A 21,327-nucleotide genomic window follows, 5' to 3' on the forward strand; every position below is an offset into this window, starting at 1 on the left:
AAAAAGAAGTTTGTATTAGAAAAAGAATATTTAGTTTATGTTGACAAATAAAATCGTGTGTGTTTAAAGTGTACAGTGTGACAGTTTGAGACACGTGTACGTCGTGTAGTTAGTACCACAATGGCATTAGCGAGCCCATCTATCACCTCCCATAGTTAGTTACCTTTTCTTTGGTGGTAACACTTAACGATCTCTTAGCAAATTTCAAGTATATGATGCACTGTTATTGATTAGAGTCATCTGGCTATACATTAGGTCTCCAGAACTTACTCATCTTATAACTAAAAGTTTGCACCCTTTGACTGGTATCTCCCCATTTCCCCACCTCCCAGTCCCATAGGCACTATTCTACTCTGTTTGGCGTATTACTTCCTGAATTGCCAACTGGACCTGAATATTTTACTTTTAGTTATCTTTTTCTCTTTCTCTACTTCTGTTTCTGTAAGGGAGATTCATGGAGCAAACTGTGGAGTTATAATTTGTACATTCATCTATCTGTCATTCCTGTACCCATCCACACATTCATCCATTCACCCACCTGTCCACCAGGTAGATACCCAACCATCTATCCACACATCCATCCATCCATCCATCCATCCATCATCCATCCATCCACTCATTCTCTCCTACAGTAAATGCTTATGGAGTATGTTCTATAAACCAAATACCATTCCATGAATGGGAATAAAAAACTGGATAATACATGGTTCTTGCAACAGGGAAGTCATGTTTAGTATAGGAGACAGGTGTGCCAATGAAGAAAAAGCAAAACCCAGAGTAGGGATCTGCATCTTTCTCAGGAAAAGCATCAAGAAGAAGTTTTGAAGGATGAGTTCTACTTCACCAAAGACATGAGGAAGCATGGCCACGAAGAATTGTATGTGAAGCTCCCCGTGTATTTGATGTTCAGTGTTTCTGGGGTCGTGGGTGATGGTAGGAGGTGATCCAGAAAGAGACCCCGGGCCAGATCACAGAAGAACGCTGGATCAGCAGTCAGATATGCTTTGTGGAGAGATATTCCTGGCACAGATACGAGAGCTAGGTTGGGGGCAGGCAGGCCTGGGGCCAGGAGCCCAGGTTCCTGTTCTCTGTCTGCCCCTAACTCTTGAAGTCTATCTCCTGACCTATGTAATGAGGTGGTTACACACAGATTTCTAGCCCTTCCAGACTTCTCTGGCTCCTTGGAACAACCCAACAGGACGCCCTCCATCACCCCAGTCACACCCAGATTTTTCCCTGTTGTTGGTGACTCAGCGTAGGGAGACCCCTGCCCCCAAGGAGAGCTTCTCTGCGGCTCTGCAGAGTAATTCTGATACATTCTGAGAGCAGGAGAGATTAGTGGTTACAGCTCAGGGTTGGGGATCAGATCTGGGTTTGAGTCATGACTAAATCGAGCAGTGTGACCCTGCATGGCTCTGGATGTCTGCTTCCTTACGCCCCCAAAGAGGATAATATTACTGCACCTGCCTGGTGTGCTGTGTACAACTCACCTGGCGACGAAAGTGCCCTCGATATGTAACAAATGCTAGCTTAAAAATCTCAGAACCAGACTTTGACCCCTTTTATGCAAAGACAGCCAGATGGAGAGTGAGGAGTCTTGGATTCCTGGGGCCTTTTTTCAACACCTTCCTAAAGTTCCCCGTGGCTGGGCCTGTTTTGTAGGTGGCAGGACTGGGCCTTTTCCGTTGACCCGCAGCGTCAACTTAAGGGCACCGAGAGGTCACACACGTGAGAATGGTTTTGTGGTCCTTTGCACGTGTGGACACTGAGCAGACGCGTGTTGATCGCGGTCTGAAGTCGTCTCGCGATGGGATTTCAGGTGGAGGCTCACCTCAGAACTTACAAGCTTTTGTGTTTGCCATCGTCAGGCCCCGCTCGCAGAAACTATGTCAAGCCTCGGGGGGTGGGGGGGGGGGGAGTTCTTGGAATTATATTTCGGGCATGCCATTTCCAGGTGGAAGTGTGGGATCATTTGGGTACCTAATGGGTTTTATTTATTTATTATTATGTATTTATTTAAATGTGTATTTATTTTTGGGGCGCCTGGGTGACTCAGTCGGTTAAGCGGCCGACTTCGGCTCAGGTCGTGATCTCGCGGTCCGTGAGTTCAAGCCCTGCGTCGGGCTCTGTGCTGACAGCTCAGAGCCTGGAGCCTGTTTCGGATTCTGTGTCTCCCTCTCTCTGACCCTCCCCCGTTCGTGCTCTGTCTCTCTCTGTCTCAAAAATAAATAAATGTTAAAAAAAAATTAAATGTGTATTTATTTTTGAGAGAGTACAAGTGGGGGAGGGCCAGAGAGAGAGGATGACAGAGGATCCGAAGTGGGGCCTGCACTGACGGCACAGAGCCCGATGTGGGGGGCTCGAAGTCATGAACCGCGAGATCATTACTTGAGCTGGAGTCGGATGCTCAGCGGACTGAGCCCCCCAGGTGACCCCTAATGAGTTTTCTACCTTGATTAACTCTGTTAAGGGAACTTTCATCTACGACCTTAAATAGTTTTTAGAAATGTAGTTTTCAAGACTGCAGTATTGGGGCGCCTGGGTGGCTCGGTCAGTTAAGCGTCTGACTCTGGATTTCTGCTCAGGTCATGATCTCATGGTTTGTGAGATCGAGCCTTATGTCGGGCTCTGTGCTGAAGGCACAGAACCCGCTTGGGATTCTCTGTCCCCTTCTGTCACTGCTCCTCCCCCCCCCCCCCCCCCATGAGCATGTGAATGCGTGTGCACTTACTTTCTCAAAAAAAAAAAAAAGACTGCGGTATTTTATGCCACGAATATACCGTAATTTACGCTTTTCTCCCATGCTAGATGCTTACCTGGTTTTTAATCTTTAATCAGTCTAAAACCAATGTGGTAGCATGGTTGTTCCTTACTTTTTCTTCATGCAGCTGATGAGGTTTCTTGAGATAGATTTTTAGGAGTGAAATTAGCGCGCTCAGCGATTTGAATTTCGTGAAGTTCTTGACATAGGTTGTCATGTTTGCTCCAGAAACTCTGCGATCATTAATACCAGGGGCACCTGCTGTCCCAGCAAGCTCTCTGTGGCGTCCAGTGCTGGCTCCTGTTGGCTTCTCCGGCTTGATTGTCTGCGTAGCCTTTGCTCTTTATTTACTTTTCTTGTAGCAGCGAACAAGGTGTCGTTTTCCGAGTTACGTCAGACGTGTCACAACGTGGAAACAACTGATGGCATAAATCGTTGGCTGTCTTGCAGACTTAGGATACACCTTGTCCCTGAAGAAGCTGGTGTGGGATCCACAGAAGGTCCAGGCTGACCTGAAGTCCCGATTTGGTTTTGATGACCTTCATGCAGAACAGATCCTGAATTACTCAGCCGAACTACAGGAGGTACGCGTTCTTGGTGCTTCTCTGTGAGAGTGCTCCTTTGAGAGTGCTCCCAGGGTGGGTGGGAGGTGGGATGGGAGGACGGAGAGCCCCCCGTGCACGTGCACGTCGGTGCTGCGTGGGCGTGGCAGGCCCCTGCTGGTTTGGCCTTTCTGGGAGTGTCCCTTCCTCTTACCTTGTCATTTTATCCCAGCCCCAAAGGCAGCCTGGAAGTACGGCAAAACCTTGGGTTGTGAGTTAACTCGTTCTGCGAGTGTTCCGCGGGACCAGCAAGCATTCCTAATAAATGTTAACTTGGTAAACGAGCGATGTCTTGCAACACGAGTCGTAGGTGACGCCGAACATCACGTGATCACACCTGAGCCAATGGTTCTTGAAATTCGCTTTGATATACAAGTGTTTAGATGACAAGCGTGTTTCCGGAGCGAATTAGGCTGGGAAACCCAGGTGTGACTGTAACAGGAAGTGATTCTCGCTCTTGGCACTGGCCGGGGGAGAAGCCAGGCCAGGGGAGGGAGGGAGATTCTGCAGCTGAGGCGGCAGGGAGCCAGGGAGCAGGAGACGACCGCTCTCCAGGCTGAGATGCTGTCACCGGGACGGCAGGACCCGCAAGGTCACAGACCCCCTGGACTCAGCAGATAGGGGCCTCCACTGTGTTTGCACACTGTGTTCTGGGAGGGGCTCCGCCTGCACGGCTCCCTTTTGTCCCTTGCGTGGGCACTTCTGCTCTGCGTGGTGCAGGACCCCAGAACTGTACCTCTGTCTCCTTTTGCTGCACGGATGCCCCCGGCGTGAGGACCTTTCTGGTGCAGCCCCCGGGTCAGGGCTGAGGGACTGACGGTTTGGACGAGACCTGCACCCTCCTGTTAGGCTCCCGGTCTGTGCTCAGGGCGTGAGGTTCACTCCTTTTCCTGAGTTCCCATGACCTGGCACTTCCCTCATGGTGCTGTTCACCTTGACACGAGCTACTGTTGGCTTTTCACTTTTGGGTTACAGGTCTGAGCGGCGAATCTGGGGGTGTCACCCTGGCCTCAGCCAGGCGCGGCCGCTGACTGCCGAGTGGCGAAGCGGCTGGAAAATTCCTTCTGCCACGCAGGTCTTACACTCGGCTGGGAGATGCAGTTTTCCGTTCCTGTGTCACATCTGGTGCAATTTCGTGAACCATCTCCCTCCCGTGGGACTTGGAGATGTGCCCTTTGGCGTCTTTCGTGGGCGCTGTTGTAGACGGCATAGGAACGCCCCAGCTGCTGACTCTACCCCCGTATTGTCCATACTTCCCGACCCCGTTTTCTCATTAAATTACAAAGAACGTTTACCTTGAGAGGGCAGGTATTTTGAGGGGTGCCTGGGTGGCTCAGGGGTTAGGTGTCTGACTCTTGATGTCGGCTCAGGTCACGATCTCACAGTTCGTGAGTTCAAGCCCCGCGTCGGGCTCTGCGCAGACAGTGAGGAGTCTGCTTGGGATTCTCTCTCTCCCTCTCTGTCTCTGCCCTTCCTTGGCCACTGTGTGTGCACCTGCACTCTCTCTCTCTCTCTCTCTCTCTCTCTCTCTCCCTGAAAGTAAATAAATTAATTAAGAAAAAAAAAAAAAGAAAGGCAACTATTTTGAGATTAGAATTACAAGGAAAATGGTCGGGGGACAGCACAGAGCATATGTCATGGGTAGGAGTCTCCTGTGGCTGCTGGTACGAGTTATCACCAACACTGTTGCCCCACACAGCACACATTCATTACCACATGGCTCTGGGAGTCAGAAGTCTCACACAGGTCTCCCTGGGCTAAAATCTGTGTCCCCCGGTGCTGTTTTCTTGCTCTTCCAGCTTCTAGAAGCCTCTGTGCTCCGTGGCTCGGGGCCCCTTCCCTAGGCCAGCGATAGTGGACTGAGTTTTTCTCAGGATGTGTCAGCTCTGGCTCGGTCGCCTTTCCCTCCCACATTGAAGGAGCCCTGTGATTTCTTGGGGCTCGTGGATAATCTGGAATGATCTCCCCGTCTCCAGGTCTGCTGGTTAGCAACCTTAAGGCCACTGGCCAACACCACTCTTAACCTATTCACAGGTTCTGGAGTTAACATGTGAGTGCCTTGGGGGACCATCACCCTGCCCCCCACCCCACGGAGGGCCCCTCGGGAGCCAGCATCATGATGGTTTCCTGGGTCCTGCTTTGGGCCTGCCTGATTGCAGGTGCTGCCACTCTGGGCCTCTGCTTATGCGGCCCCCAGAGCAGAAGGATCTTTCTCTCCTCCTTTCTCCACTCCCCACTGAGCAAACAGCTCGATCATCTCTCACGGGCCCGTGGAACTCTCGTGCCCTCTCTCCTGGGTGACCTGTGATAGGCACATTGGTGTATACCTCTCACAGACCCTGCGAGTCCTGGGAGAGGGGACGGGGCCTTGTTTCCCTAACAGGTGCTGTGGCTTTGTGACTTGAGCATTAGTTCTCTGCATCCCCAAGGGAACTACAAAGGAACCAAATGGGGCTTGAATACTTTTTTTTTTTTTAAGTTTATTTATTTATTTTGAGAGTGAGGGAGAGAACGGGGAAGGGCACAGAGAAAGGAGAGAGAGATAGAGAATCCCAAGCAGGTTCCACACTGTCGGAGCAGAACAGGATGTGGGGCTCGATCGCACAGTCGTGAGATCGAGCCCTGAGCTGAAAGCAAGAGTTGGACACTCGGCTGACAGACCCACCCAGGCCTGGGACGTTGATGTTTTTTCACTGTTGCCATCAGTAGAGTTTCTGAAACGTGGCCCTGAAGTTATTGTAAATCTGTGTAACTGGAACGTCGTTCGTTCCCACACACGTAGGTATTTTTGCAGAGCGACATTGCGGAAACTGCATGTAGGAGTTCATTTACGCGGCGCCTGGGGGGCTCAGTCGGATGAGCGTCCGACTCTTGATCTCGGCTCAGGTCGTGATCTCACGGTTTCTGGGATCAAGCCCCGTGTCAGGCTCTGTGCTGATAGCATGGGGCCTGCTTGGGATTCTCTCTCCCTCTCTCTGCCCCTCCCCTACTTGCACACATACACTCTCTCAAAATAAATTAAAACCAAAAACCAAAAACCAGAAGTTCTTTTACAGAAATAAAGGAGATATGGTTCCAAAATGTCACACTGTTTCTGACCCAGAACTCCAGTTTGAATCGTCTTTGACGGATGAAGTTAGAAGAGAAAATGTTTCCGGCAAAGCAGCTTTGGCAGGCCAAGGTGCCCACTGAACCGGGCTGGCCCCTGTTTGCTTTTGGCCGGAGAGTACAAATGAGCAATATTTGAATCACCCTGTGTCCTCCATCCAGAGAAACCGCTGTTCCCATGGCTTGTGGGCCTTCGTGAAAAACAGAGTTCCAAAAGGCTTCCCTCCACGCCAACAATATAACTGCTGCTTGATCAACCTGTTAACTTCTCCCGTCATGCAAAGCCCAGAGCCCTTCCTTTGGCAAGGCGGTGGTACTATTCTTAGAAAGGAATATTCTGGAAAAAGCGCACTTGTAAATGTATTTCATATTGTTGCCAGATTCCCACAGATGGGACCTTGGGGCGGATGGTGTGTTCCGTCTTGTCCCGAACCTCCGAGGACGAAGCTGGCCAAGAGGGTCACCCTGGAGACTGTCACCCCCGCTGGTCAGCGGCCACAGACTACCTGGTGCACGCGGTCAGCTGGCTGCAAGTCTACGAGCAGGTGCGGTGCCACCGTGAACCCCCTCGGCGTGTCCAAACCCATCCCACTCCTCCTTTGTCTCTCATTGTTCGATTTTATTTATTTTTAGTATTTGTGTTTATTTTTGAGAGAGGAGACACACAGTGTGAGCAAGGGAGGGGCAGAGAGAGAGGGAGACACAGAATCCGAAGCAGGCTCCAGGCTCCGAGCTGTCAGCACAGAGCCTGATGCGGGGCTTGAACTCACAGACCGTGAGATCAAGACCTGAGCCGAAGTTGGATGCTTAACCGACTGAGCCACGCAGGCGCCCCTATTTATTTATTTAAAATATTTATTTTTGAGAGAGAGACACAGAACACGAGTGGGGGAGGGGCAGAGAGAGAAGGAGACACAGAATCGGAAGCAGGCTCCAGGCTCCGAGCTGTCAGCACAGAGCCCGAAGCGGGGCTTGAACTCACGGACCGTGAGATCAAGACCTGAGCCGAAGTGGGACGCTTCACCACCTGTGTCCACCAACCGCCTCTCCCCGCCCTGGCGCCCCTTCAGTTTTAGTGGAGCAGGTAACACGCGGTATAAGTGTGGACTGGAGTACCACGCAGGTCTACGCGGCTCACTGCTCTCTCTCACCGAAGCTTTAAGCCCGCAGATCCTCTTGCTTTCCCCATACGTTGTTCCCTCTTTCATCGTGTGTCCTGTCCATGATGTGCCCTTCTCCCACGTGCACCCATCGGCCTCAGCTCGCTGATGCGTCCACGCAAATGTCACCAGAAAGCCTGTCTTGGTGAGACACATGTGCTCACGATGGGAAGAGTCTGCTTCTGGCCTGTGGGATTTCCACGGGGCTGCCGGGTGCCCTCTGTGGGCGTTCAGATGCTGGGCTCCTGCCCCTGGAGGGCTTGGGTGCCACACGGCCTGTCCCTTTACTCTTGCGTTGACAAACAGGGAAAAAGAGGCCGTGGCCTGCTTTCGTGGACGCGATGGTGTGGCTCAGAGTGTGGGGGTGATCACATACTGACAGCTTGGAGGCCGGGGGGGTGGGGCCTGGCGAATTCCCGGCAGGGTGTTCTTCAGCGAGCCGTGGATACGGTGTGAAGCAGGGCCTGGGTGCCAGTACCCTCCATTCACTTTACTGGACATTACGTTACCTTTTCCTCACAGGACACGTATCTTGGTCTGTTTTTTTCCTAATGCCTATTACTGACAAGGGTCAAAATCTCCAATAGTAGATACAAGATCGTTACCGAAATGCAGGTGTGGTTATCCACCGGGTGGCACTCCGTGTATCTGGCATGGAAAGGGTCGAGGGCCAGCGTCGGGCCGACCAGCACCAGCATGCTGGGTGACAACGTGCACTTTGTGCATTGTCTGGGCGGCCTGCCCCCGTGGTTAATGAAGGGTTATTCAGCACACACGAGTGTTCATGGTCCTCGTGACGTGGGCACGCAGCGTCTCTGTTGGCACGTCGATGGGAAACCGCAATACGAATTGCCTGTAGTATCGTGATCCCCGAGTCCGCGACGCAGAACGGTACCGAGTAACCTTGTGTTCCTTACAACGGAATCGCTAAGTATGGCAATGTATTTCCACCGTGGCACGCATTTCAAACGTGTCAGTTTCGCTTTTGGGGCATCCGGGTCCTGTTCAACGATGGGTGTTGTCGCCTTCTCTTTTGAAAAATGGCAGTGGGTGAGGGCAGGACAGATGGCACCTCCGCGAAAGGGCCGTGTGCCTCCATCGATGGCGATTCGTCATCTTCCAGTTCTGAACAGAAATTAAATTGTAAGGCAACTGACAGACATGCCAGTCTGCCAGCATCGTAAAAATGGGCTGTCTGTCCTCTCAAAGGCCCCGTTAATATTTCTTACGCACATGCCATCATTTCCAACGCGTTTTTGTTAATAATAGTGTTTTCGTTTCCCAACGTGAAGGTGTTTGATCAGTGGCAAAAAGGCAGCCTGCTTCAGAAGGTGCTCGAAGGGGCTGCCCGCAGCCTGGAGGCTCTCGGCGATCGGTTTGTGGAAGAGACTGAGCCCCGGAAGGTGCTAGAAGCCCTGCACACTCTCCTTCTCATCCTGAGCGACGGCTTGGCAGCAGATGACCCCAGCGGCGACCATTCGTCTCCAAAGACGTAAGACATATTTTCCTGTTTGATTACTGGTTGGGCTAGCAACCTGGAACGTTACAGAGTGCACGATGAGACAGGGACAGAAGAATTCCATAAAACCGCGGCTCCACGGAGGATTTCCAGTTAGCAGCTGGGAGACGCAACTGTATAGTGGGCCATCCAGAATTGTTTGTGGTTGTCCCATCAGTTCAGATGCAGAAAACCACCCAGGGGGGACGTGTCTGGGAAGGTGTCTGGATTTCAGGTGTTATGTCTTTGACATTTGTTCAAAAATGAGCAAGGGGGGGCACCTGGGTGGCTCAGTCGGTTGGGAGGCCGACTTCGGCTCAGGTCATGATCTCGCGGTCTGTGAGTTCGAGCCCCGTGTCGGGCTCTGTGCTGACAGAGCCTGGAGCCTGCTTCTGATTCTGTGTCTCCCTCTGTCTCTGCCCCTCCCTTTTCACACTTTGTGTGTCTCTCTCTGTCTTTTTCTCTCAACAATAAACGTTAACAAAAATTTTAAAAACGAGCAAAAACATGGTAGAGGTCCCTTCATGTAAGGAACTGTTTTCATAGCTGTTTTGAAATTTTGTATTGTCAACATGTTCTCATAAGATCCAGAAATATGTCGGAAGCAGGAGAAGGTAGATCTTGTGGCTGCTTCGTTTTTGAGATCAGCAGAATTGACTCATGGATTGTCGATTCTGCTGCGACACTGGACCTCTGTCTTCAGTGGGTCCCGTCCTTGGCGGTAACTTGACCTGGTTGCAATCCTGCGTTGACTCTCCTTGGAGGAAAGCAAAAGATTTCTCAATGTTGTCTCAGAAGGGTTCGTTTCAAGCTACAGGTCGTGGAAAGTTTTGCTCCTGTGCCTCCTGAAGGGAGGATTGTGTGATCAGAACTGCATGGGCCAAGTCGTGTTCTCATGACCCACGTGACATACACGTGCATAACTGGACGCACTTCCAGCCCCCTCTGCCTTTTTCTGGAACCCGGTGAGGAAGCAGGATCTTGTTGTCGAAGGTCTACTTTCCTGATTTACCTTAGGGATTGCCCCGGTACCAGCGATGGAGCAAGTCACTTTAATGGCCCTACAACCCTCCCACGCATGCCCTGGCACTTTGGCCCAGGGGACAGAGAGCCCCAGGAGGCGCCGGCTCTTAGCTCCTTCAGGGATAGGAGACGTGAGGGACTGCACCCCCTCGGAGGACCAGGTGTGCACAGCCCGTGCTTTCCCTGCCCCCACTCAGGGTGGGAACCGGCTGCTGTGTGCGCTGGGCAAGCCTCCCTTTGTCTCTGCACACACATCTGTTATATGGCCGTCTGTGACCCTTGCACTGGTGGCCGCCGGGTCTCTACCTCCCCACCCTGATGGTGCCTCTCTGGTTATCGGGCTCTTGGTCCGCTGCAGGGTTCACGCGAGACCCCCCAGGAGCCCCGTGCCTTCAGCTCTAAGGAAGGATTTGTCCCCCTTGGATGGCTGCAGCGGACCCGGCAGGGAGACCCCGTGGTGGGAACATGGCACACTTAGCTGCTGCTCACAGGTGCCGGCCCGTTCCCGACACCTTGCCCAGCATTGTCTTCTCTCTCCTAAACTCACCTCCCTTCCCTCCATCCTCCCTTTTACAGGCCCACTGAGTTTCCTACAGACCTTCTAGGTTCTTTCATGTCTTGTGAAGCCTGTGTGTCTGCAGCGTGTTGCTTCCTGGGGTGTAGATGTGAGCCCCGCAGCGGTGGGTGTCACCCGTGAGCGACCGTGGCTCAGATCCCTGCATCGTCCTGTGCTGTGCATTCGCATCTGACCCCCTCCTGGCGCCGCCTCCTGGCGCCCTCCAGCACGTCCTTAGCTGCGTCTGTCGCTCTCTGTCTTTCTTTCAGACCTGTGTCTGGGGCTGCCTCCCCCTGTCCATCCGTGGCTGCTCTTTAGTTTACGCCCCTCCGTGTGTCAGCCCCTCACTCGCCCACGGCCTCCTCCTCCAGGTCCTCGTGAGACCCGCACCGCCCTCAGTGGGACCCCGCAGCCCCTGTCCAATGCCTGTGGTCCAGGACACTGCAGCTCGTTACTTCCAGCCTGCTCTTGGCGACTGCTCACACCTTTTCTCTTCCAAGTCACAGCTTCCAGCCAGAAGAAGTGGGAAACCCCGTGGCCCACGCCTGTGCCGGGTACCGAGGATGCCGGCTTTACAGGCAGGACCTCCTGCCCCAGGGTGATGAGATGCGGGAGAGGCCAGCCGGCATGGGCACGGGGCCAGGTGGGGCCGGGGCTGGGGGTGGGGGGGCATGTGCCACCTGTCACTGGGCTGCGGCCACAGATGCCTGGCACGGGTGCCCCCGGCAGCATCTGGGCCTCTCCTTCCAGCTCACGGAGGATTCCGTGTGCTTGCATAGATGCCCGAGGGTCGGTGCCCGCCTGCTGGGGCACTTGCCACCCCCCCACTGTGACTCCCCATCTGGCTCTTTGCTTCCACATCTGTTTGCAATTTCAGCTCCTATCGTTGCAGACTCTTTCCAGCGGCTCCTCTGGGTTGTTTCCCCCCTCTTCCCCAGTGAGGCATCCTCCTTGTGCAACAGGCAGCCCCTGAGGCAGGGAGAGATCTCCGGCTCCCTGGGGTAGCTGCACAGCCTGTCCACCCACCCGCCCCTGCCGCCCTGCCCCCTCTCACCCCCTCCCTACCCCCAGCCACTGCCTGCCTTCCCAGGGACCGTGGCCTCTGCAGCTGGTCGCCTGGGTTGCTCCTGTGTCTTCGAGAGTGGACTCCCCTTTGCCTCCTCTCCCCACCTCGCTGGTCACCAGCGGTCTGGCTGGCGGTCCTCCCTGGACCTTCGAGAATCTTACAGCTGCTGCTAGTTCGCTTTTGATGGATCCTGCCCCCACCACTCACATCTTGATGTTCTGACACTCTTTTTAACATAATTTCCTCTGCCTGATTAAGTGGAGGCTTCCGGGCAAATGCTTTTATTTTTCATGATTATTTTTTAATGTTTATTTCTCTTTGAGAGCAGGGGTGGGGAGGGGCAGAGAGACACGGTGGGGGGGACAGAGGATCCGAAGCATGCTCTGCGCCGACAGCCGCGACCTCGAACTCACGAACTGTGTGAGCAGGGGAGGGGCGGAGAGAGAGGGAGAGAGAGAGAATCTCAAGGAGGCTCCACACTGTCAGCGCAGGCCCCCATGCGGGCTCTATCTGCTGAGATCATGACCTGAGCCGAAGTTGGACGCTTCACCTGGGCGCTTCACCGACTGCCATGTGCCCCCAGGCAAATGCTCTTAAATCTCACTTGCGGCTTGGGGCGCCTGGGTGGCGCAGTCGGTTAAGCGTCCGACTTCAGCCAGGTCACGATCTCGCGGTCCGTGAGTTCGAGCCCCGCGTCAGGCTCTGGGCTGATGGCTCGGAGCCTGGAGCCTGTTTCCGATTCTGTGTCTCCCTCTCTCTCTGCCCCTCCCCCGTTCATGCTCTGTCTCTCTCTGTCCCAAAAATAAATAAACGTTGAAAAAAAAATTTAAAAAAAAAAAAAAAAAAAAAAAATCTCACTTGCGGCTTTATTCCACCTCCGGCCTCTGCCGCGTGCAACTAGGTAGGAGTGAACTTTCCTGTTTGGGGGTAAAGAGAATGTTTAATCCACATTCTGTCCCACGACTCAGCCCGTCGAGAGCCTGCTGTGTGCACCTGCAGTGAAGCCGGGGTTTTGGTCTGTGAAGACGGCTCCCGAAGCAGGGGGATATCTTCCCGTGAGTGGAACTTTATGTCCCCGGCTGGCACCCTGTGCCCATCTTCATCTTTTTTTTTTTTTTTTTAATTTTTTGCCCCCAGATTACTGTATCTACAGAAGTTGGAGAATGTTCTTCGAAACCTGCCCCCGTGGCCGGCTCGGACGAGATTGCTTCCGCTGTACGGGGCTCTCAGGAACGCGATAGCCCAGCGTTTACGTTTTGTCCAAGGTAAACTGGCGTGGGGTCATCTGTCACCTTCCTGCTGGGAGCCTGCATGACATTGGCAGAAAAGCAGACTTGACCTCGCCCGACGCCTTTGCGGAGCTGGGAGGGAAGGGGCCCCAGTGTTGGTGCATCTGGGGTGCTGGAAATGCGGCAGTGAGCTCTGCGTCCTTCTGGAAATTTCCTAGCACCACTCACGCCCTCGTCCGCTGTTGCGGTGCTCAGGCTGGAAATGCACCAGAGTGCACGTGTGCGTGATCGCCGTTCTGGCCCCGCTCTTGCTCCTTGGCGTTGCGCAGAGGGAACACCTTCCTGTCCTCCCCAGAGAGCCCTTCTTTGAGCTTCTGCTGACCAGTGGTGTTGTCCAAAGTGACACCAGGTGGACTGGAGGCGTCTTGGTGGACAAAGAAATGAGGACAGATGTTGCTTCTGTAGTAAACCCCCCTATAACCGTGACGTTGTCCTCAGGCGCTTTCGGGAAGCATGAAATGATATTGTAATACATTTTTCTCGGTTTTCCCCCCCCGGGGGAGATACTAAAATGTCTAGGAATGTGTGTGGTTTGCTGAAATGCGTGTTTGCAGAAGTCAGTGTGTTATTCACGGCCCCGTGTAGACGCCAGGCTTAGAGAAGCCCGTTTTAGGGGAGTGCTGATACATCAATTTGTCGACCTTACAGAAGTCCTCGTGTGCCTGGAGAGATCAGCCAACAGCTCCAAACTGGGCGGACCCGACCACCCGAAATTGGAAAAGGGCGAGTTCTTTTGGGAGCTGAAGCAGGTACAGCAGGGCACCGGCAGGCTTATAAATGGACAGTTTTGGTAAACCATTCAAGAACATCCTTCAGTCTGCAGCTGTGCCCCTGCTGTGAGCTGTGCTAGCAAAATGGGCAAGGTTTCAAAGAACTTTGTTTTATTTTGATATGTTGACGGCTACAGAGTTTTTTAAATTTTAATTTAAATTTGTAAGTTTTTAAGATTTAAAATTTTTATCTGTTTTGAGAGAGAGAGAGGAGAGTGAGCAGGGGAGGGGCAGAGAGAGGGAGGGAGAGAGAGAATCCCAAGCAGACTCCACACTGTCAGCACAGAGCCTGATGTAGGGCTCAAACTCATGGATCGTGAGATCATGACCTGAGCTGAAATCAAGAGTTGGATGCTTAACCAACTGAGCCACCCAGGTGCACCTCTTTTTTTTTTTTTTAAGACTTTATGAATTTATTTGTTTTCTAAATGTTTATTTTTGAGAAAAAGAGAGAGAGAGAGCACAGGTGGGAGACGGGAAGAGAAAGAGGGAGAGAGAGAATCCCAAGCAGACTCCACACTGTCAGCACAGAGCCCGACACAGGGCTAGAACTCATGGACCCTGAGATCATGACCTGAGCCACGGTGGATGCTCAACCAACTGAGCCCCCCAGATGCTCCTAAAGACTTTATTTTTTAAGTAATCTCTATACCCACTGTGGGGCTTGAACTCATAACCCCGAGATCAGGAGTCATGTACTCTTCTGACTGACCCAGCCAGGAGCCCCAATTGCTATAGATTACTGGTTGTGCTTCCCCAGCCCTTTGAGGGAGAGTGTAAGCTTTTCTAAGTGTCCCTCCTCCCTCTCTTGTTTACCTTTCAGCTCTTGATGAAGGATACCGCTGACAGGTGCCTAAACGCCAGCTTGTCTGGGAAGGAGGCTTTCCTGTGTCCTGGCGTCTGGGAGGGCCTTGGGGGGCTGACGTGTCCCCAGGACTCCTTCAACAAGAGCAGCGTCTTAAACAAGCTACTGAGGTCAGCAGAGGACGCTGTAAGTAGCCATGGTCTGATCTTGTCCATGGATACCAATGGGCTTATTTTATTAAAAAAATTGTTTTTAAAATGTTTATTTATTTCGGAGAGAGACAGACACAGGGCATGAGTGAGGGAGGGGCAGAGAGAGAGGGAGACACAGAATCCAAAGCAGGCTCCAGGCTCCGAGCTGTCAGCACAGAGTCCGACGTGGGGCTTGAACCCAAGAACCACGAGATCATGACCTGAGCTGAATTCAGATGCTTAACTGACTGAGCCACCCAGGTGCCCCATCCAATGGGTTTATTTTATAGGTTAGATCCTACATCCCGGATCCCGGCCACCCCTGTGTTCCGTCCCTGCTGTCTGGCCACACTAGGTGTTGTGTGCCATCCGTCCAGCCCAAATCTCCTCGATAGTAGGCGGGTTTCCCCAAGAGCACCCTGAACTTTCAGACCGTGATGCTCTGCTTCACTGGGTTCCGGGCTCCCTGTCCTGCTCCGTCCCTGGCTGCAAATGTGGAGATCGGGCAGAGGAGGGTCCTTGGGCATCATCATCAGCTTGGAGCTAAGGTGCTCTTCCCGAGTTCCTGCCCTTTGCCGAGCACTCCAGACAGCTGCAGGTTGGGGGGCCCTTTGTTCGTAAAGCTGATTATGTCACCTGCAATCCACGTTGTTCTCACTGGGCACAAAAACTTATGACACCCTTTGCCTTTTGGTGTCAGGATTACCTGGTTCATTGTTTTCCTGCGGTGCCGCTCCAAGGCAAGGGTAGGGCTGGAATGCACACATGCCCTTGTGCATTTTGTTGGTTAATGGGAGCCAACGTTCAGCTTCTCTTAGTTGTGGAGCAGAGTGACAGGAGGCCGGTCCAGTAGGGGCCACAGGGGACTAGCTAACACGTGAGTCCCTTCTGCTCGATTCCTGGATGAACCTTGATTTTGGGGTCTCTTTGGTTGGACACGAGTCAAGACTCAAGTCTAGGACGGTCGCTTAGGTTATCAGACACCTGCAGGGCAAGGTTTTGGACTCACAGTCAAGAGAACCCTTGCTGGTGTGCCTGGGCAGCTCAGTTGGTGAAGCGTCCGACTTTGGCTCAGGTCATGATCTTGTGGTTCATGGGTTCGAGCCCTGCGCCGGGCTCTGTGCTGATGGCTCAGAGCCTGGAGCTTGCTTCGGATTCTGTGTCTCCCTCTCTCTCTGCCCCTCTCTGTCTCTGCTTCTCTCTCAAAAATAAATAAACATTAACAACAACAACAAAGGAACCCTTGGTAAGTGAGATTGGGCGCGGGCTGCCTCGCTGGTGCCCGCACTGGCCTTACTGGTGTATCACAAACATTCTCTTTTCCTGTGAAGGATCGCCTTTTGCAAGAACTCATCGCTGGGCTCACAGATACGCCAGATTCGTTACCCGGAGGGTTTCTGGGCTGGCAGGAAGTGGAGACACAACTGGCGGACATGGGCCTGTCCTGCACGCGGCTCTTCCGGGTGCTGGGAGCTGCCGGCTCACCTGGGAACAGTGACCTTGCCGGTGACTGTGAGGACCAGCTTCTCGCCGCAGCGTAAGTTTGTGTGAGATGGGAAACCTGAGAACAGTTGGAAACCACGTGGTTCCCACCCCTGCTTCTCTGAAGTGATGATCAGTGTGGTGTGTTCTACTTCTATGAATAGGGGAACATTTTGTTTAAATGTTTATTATTTATTCTTGAGAGAGAAAGAGACCGAGCTTGAGTGGGGGAGGGGAAGAGAGAGAGGGAGACACAGAATCCGAAGCAGGCTCCAGGCTCCAAGCAGTCAGCACAGAGCCCGACACGGGGCTCGAACTCACGGACCGTGAGATCACGACCTGAGCTTAGTTAGGTGCTGAACTGACTGAGCCACCCAAGCGCCCCTTTTAATTTTTTTTTTTTAACATTTATTCATTTTTCAAAGTGAGAGATGCAGAGCGTGAGCAGGGGAAGGGCAGAGAGAGAGAGAGGGAGACACAGAATCCGAAGCAGGTTCCAGGCTCTGAGCTGTCAGCACAGGGCCTGACATGGGGCTCCAACCCAAGCACCTGAGATCATGACCTGAGCTGAAGTCAGACACTTAACCGACTGAGCCATCCAGATGCCCCTAATTTTTTGTTTTTATCTAAAGAAGTATTAACCTCTTTGGTACTTTTGGAAAGCATTTAAAAATACAAAATATCAAACAGTTCTTTTAATGTTTTGCCATTGGCTTAATCTTCCATGAGATTCTTAGCCTCCCAGAGGATGTCATATGTCTTTTTGTTTTTCTTTTGATTTGCTGTGTCTTATATTTCCTGTATTGTTGTGAAAGATTTTCCCTTTTTTTTTAAGTTTATTTATGTATTTTAAGAGAGAGAGAGAGTGCAAGCAGGGGAGGGGCAGAGAGAGAAGGAGAGAGTCCCAAGCAGGGTCTTCATCCTGCAGAGTGCAAAGTGGTCTTGATCTTACGAACCGTGAGATCATGACCTGAGTCAAAATGTAGAGTCAGACACTTAACTGACTGAGCCACCCATGTGCCCCTTCCCTCGTTTTTCAAATCAGGGTGGGGCAATTCATAAGCAATAAAATACCTACCAAGAAAACTATTACAAAAAAAAAACAACAAACAAAACCATTGGGGAGCCTAAGTCGCACAGTCGGTTGAGCGTCCGACTTCGGCTCAGGTCATGGTCTCGCGGTTCGTGGGTTCTAGCCCCACATGGGGCTCTGGGCTGACAGCTCAGAGCGTGGAGCCTGCTTTGGATTCTGTGTCTCCTTCTCTCTCTGCCCCTTCCCTGTTCTCTCTCTCTCTCAAAAATAAATAAACGTTAAAAAAAAACTATTGCAAAGGTTCTAATTTCTGACATGAGTGGACCGCCGGGCACTTGTGTACATTTGCATTTGGATGAATTTATAACGATCTGTCTTCTGGAAAACAGTGATCACATGTCAGCCTTCTCTGGATTCTTTTTGGTCGCAGGGTGTTTCATAGTCTGGAGCAGGTGCAGTTGTCCCTGGAAGAAACATCCTACTGGAAAGCCTTTGAGGGGTTTATCAGGAAGACCTGTGAACTGGTCCGTTACGTGAATGCGCCAGAAAGTGTCCAGAACGGTCTATCTGGTGAGTCCGTGGTGCTCCCTGCAGGCCCGTTGGAGCGCCCTTGAGCAATGGTGTTCCTAAGGGACACCCCTATTTAACAAAGGGGACCTAAACGCAGAGGCTGGCCAGGTACAATTTGCCATTGTGATGGCCACATTTGAGCCTCTGCCGTCCTTCATGGTGAGACCAGGGGTCCTGGCGTGACTGGTTATGCCAGAAGTTTCCGCTGGTGACCGGTTTTCCTCTCAGAACTGTCCTGGTTCAGCTGAGGAACATGTGTGTGTGCAGACCAGGTGTGATGGTCCCTGAGGAGTGCAGATGTACTGCCCGTGGGGCCCTGTCACTCACCCTGCACACTGGGGAGAGCACCCCCCGTCCAGCCAGCTCCCCTCTTCCCGCACCGTCCTCAACACCAAAAATCCCCTCGAATATGGATTTTACGAATTTGCGGCTGCACCCCCCCCCCCCCCCCCAGGAAGTCATTCTCTTGTCCCTGAGAGTGACTGAGAAGACGCCACCAGGGTGGGGCTGGTGTTTCTGACTCTTCCTGGTCGGGAGCTGGCGGTCCGTGTCTGGCCGTCTTTGGGGACCGGCTTGCCCTGGTCGTCCGTGTGTCATGTGCATTTCAGTCTCCCCTCGGGACCCCTGCTGCTTCCACTTGGGGTGGGGAGGGGAGTATCCTGTTCCTTTCCTGTGGCCATGTCCACTTAATCTTTCCTTACTCCCTCCTCAGATGGCTGCTTTTTTTTTTTTTTTGCTTTTATTTAAATTCCATTTGGTTAACATGCAGTGTAACGTTAATTTCACGTGTGCAATGTAGTGATTCAACACCTGCATACGTCACCCGGTGCTCATCACGCGTGCCCTCCCCCATCCCCATCGCCTGTTTCCCCCATCCCCCGGCCCTCCTCCCCTTTGGTGACCATCTGTTTGTTCTCTGCAGTTACGAGTCTATTTCTTGGTCTCTCTCTCTCTCCCCATGCTTGTTGTTTTGTTTCTTAAGTTCCACATAATGCATGAAATCGTATGGTAATTGTCTTTCTCCGATGATGTATTTGGCTTAGCATTAAACTCTAGCTCCATCCATGTCCTTGCAAATGGCAGGATTTCATTCTTCTTGATGGCTGAGTAATATTCCATTGAATATATGTAAACCACATCTTTATCCATTCATCAGTCCACGGACATTTGGGCTTAGTCCATCATTTGGCTATTGTTGATAGTGCTGCTATGAATCTTTTCTATTTAAGCTCATTTTATTTATTTTGAGAGAGAGAGAGCACACATGCACACAAATGTTGGAGACGCAGAGAAAGAGCATGAGAGAGAATCCCAAGCATGCTCTGCACTGTCAGCCTCCTCCCACGAACCGTGAGATCATGATCTGAGCTGAAATTAAGAGTTGGACACTTAACCAACTGAGCCACCCAGGTGCCCCAATAATGCTGTTCTAAACATCGGGGTGCACGTGCCCCTTGATTTCTGTATTTTTGTATCTTTGGGGTAAATACCTAGTAGTGCAATTGCTGGATCGTAGGGTAGGTCTATTTTCTAAGTTTTTGAGGAATCTCCGTATTCAAACTGCCGCTTTTAGAGGCTGGCAGAGAACCCCCTCTCTGTGGGTGTTGGCATCAAACCCGCTGGCCGCATGTCGGGTCTCTGATGTGCTGCAGGGCGCACTGAGCTCTGTACTTGGTGCGGCCTGGCTGGGCTGATGGCTGAGCCTCCTCGGTCAGGTGGATGTTCATCCTGTGCCGTAACTTCCACGCCGTTACTTTGCCCTCCTTTTTATCGCCTGCTCCAGATCATTTCCAGAAACAGGCTACAAGAGTGATATTCAGTATCATTGGGAAGCCTGGGTCCGGAAGTCTCAATAGTGTTGAGAATCACCAACCTCTGTTGTGTTTCGTATGAATTGTTTCATCCAACCCTCATGTGAACCGTTGAGTTGGGTTCCATTTTGACTTCATTTTCAGATGGGAATATCGAGGCTCAGGATTTTATCACAGAACTCCAGGTGTCAAAGGCAGGACACAGTTGTAGGAAGTCTTATTCTGGCCCTGTGGGCTTCACTTCTGTCTGGACAATCCTCAATGGTGGGGGGTCGTGCTGCCTGAAGGCGTGTTCCATTACAGAAACACAGCTTCTCAAACAACAGAGTTTTGTGGATTCTCTGTTCCTGTTTCATGGATTTTCCTGATTCATTTCCTATGTCGCGAATGTCCCGCTTTATCTTTATTATTTCCTTCTTTCTACCAAATTTAGTTTGATGTTCTTTTGCTAGCTTCTTGATTTTCAGGTTTTCTTCTTTTCTAATAACTGCTTTTAAGGCTATAAAGTTTCTTCTGTGCAAAGCTCTAATATATTCCACACAGCTAATATGTCATAGTTTTATTATCAATCAGTTCGAAATTTATTATGATTTCAGTGTTTTGCTTAATTTCCACTAACATGCCCCGTTTGGGGACATTTCGAGTTACTTAAAAAAAAAAACCCTCTGAATTTCTAGCCTAATTTAATGAAAGAACATACTCAATGTTTTAGTCTTGGGAATTTGTTGAGATATGCTTTATGGCTCAGGTGATTTTGCTAAATGTATGTGCTTTTCGAAAGAATGTCAATTCTGTCATTGTTGGGTGTAGTAGTTATAGGTATTAATTAGGTCAAGTTTGTTAATCTTCTGTGGCTTACCTATTATCTGCCTGTTTTATCAGTTGCTGATAAAAAGGAGGTAAAATTTCCCACAGAGGTGATAAATTTGTCTCTTTTCCTTTTAGCATTGTTAGTTTTGCTTTATGTCATTTAAGTTACATCATTAGGTACAAAAAGTTTGGAACTGACATATATTCTTTAGGTACAAAAAGTTTGGAACTGACATATATTCTTATCAGATGGGCTCTTTTAACATTAGGGAATGATACTTCCTTTTTTTCTCTAGCATTGTCTTTGCCTTAAAAAATATACATCATTGAAAAAAATATATGTACATTATTGGGGCATCTGGGTGGCTCAGTTGGTTGAGCATCTGACTCTTGATCATGATCCCAGGTACCAGGGTCGTGGGATCAAGCCCCACATCGGGCTCTGTGCTGAACTTGGAGGCTGCTTAAGATTCTCTCTCACTCTGGGGCACCTGGGTGGCTCAGTTGGTTAAGTGTCCAACTTCAGCTCAGGTCATGATCTCATGGTTCACGAGTTTGAGCCCCAAATTGGGCTCTGTGCTGACAGCTCAGAGCCTGGAGCCTGCTTCAGATTCTGTGTCTCCCTCCCTCTCTGCCCCTCTTCTGCTCGAACTTTGTCTCTCTCTCTCAAAAATAAATAACAAAAATGTAAAAAGAAGATTCTGTCTCTCTCTCTCTCTCTGCCTCTCTCCCTACTCACTCTCTCTCTCTCTCAAATACATAAATACATTTGAAAAAATATACATCATTTGT

At 51.2% G+C, this 21,327-nt stretch overlaps 1 protein-coding gene across 9 annotated transcripts in view; it reads left to right on the forward strand.

Annotated features, from left to right (window-relative positions):
• ABCA13 (ATP binding cassette subfamily A member 13) overlaps positions 1-21,327 on the forward strand; it is a 395,893-nt gene that overhangs the window by 51,266 nt on the left and 323,300 nt on the right. For all 9 annotated transcript variants that reach the window (XM_047839515.1, XM_047839521.1, XM_047839537.1 and 6 more), the window contains 8 exons: positions 3,212-3,345; positions 6,852-7,016; positions 8,924-9,123; positions 12,912-13,039; positions 13,712-13,812; positions 14,657-14,824; positions 16,161-16,366; positions 17,775-17,914. In XM_047839515.1, coding sequence (XP_047695471.1) covers positions 3,212-3,345; positions 6,852-7,016; positions 8,924-9,123; positions 12,912-13,039; positions 13,712-13,812; positions 14,657-14,824; positions 16,161-16,366; positions 17,775-17,914 — 1,242 coding nt within the window. The remainder of the gene's footprint in view (positions 1-3,211; positions 3,346-6,851; positions 7,017-8,923; positions 9,124-12,911; positions 13,040-13,711; positions 13,813-14,656; positions 14,825-16,160; positions 16,367-17,774; positions 17,915-21,327) is intronic.

This window comes from Prionailurus viverrinus, chromosome A2 (genome assembly GCF_022837055.1).
Source record: "Prionailurus viverrinus isolate Anna chromosome A2, UM_Priviv_1.0, whole genome shotgun sequence".
Classification (NCBI taxonomy): domain Eukaryota; kingdom Metazoa; phylum Chordata; class Mammalia; order Carnivora; family Felidae; genus Prionailurus; species Prionailurus viverrinus.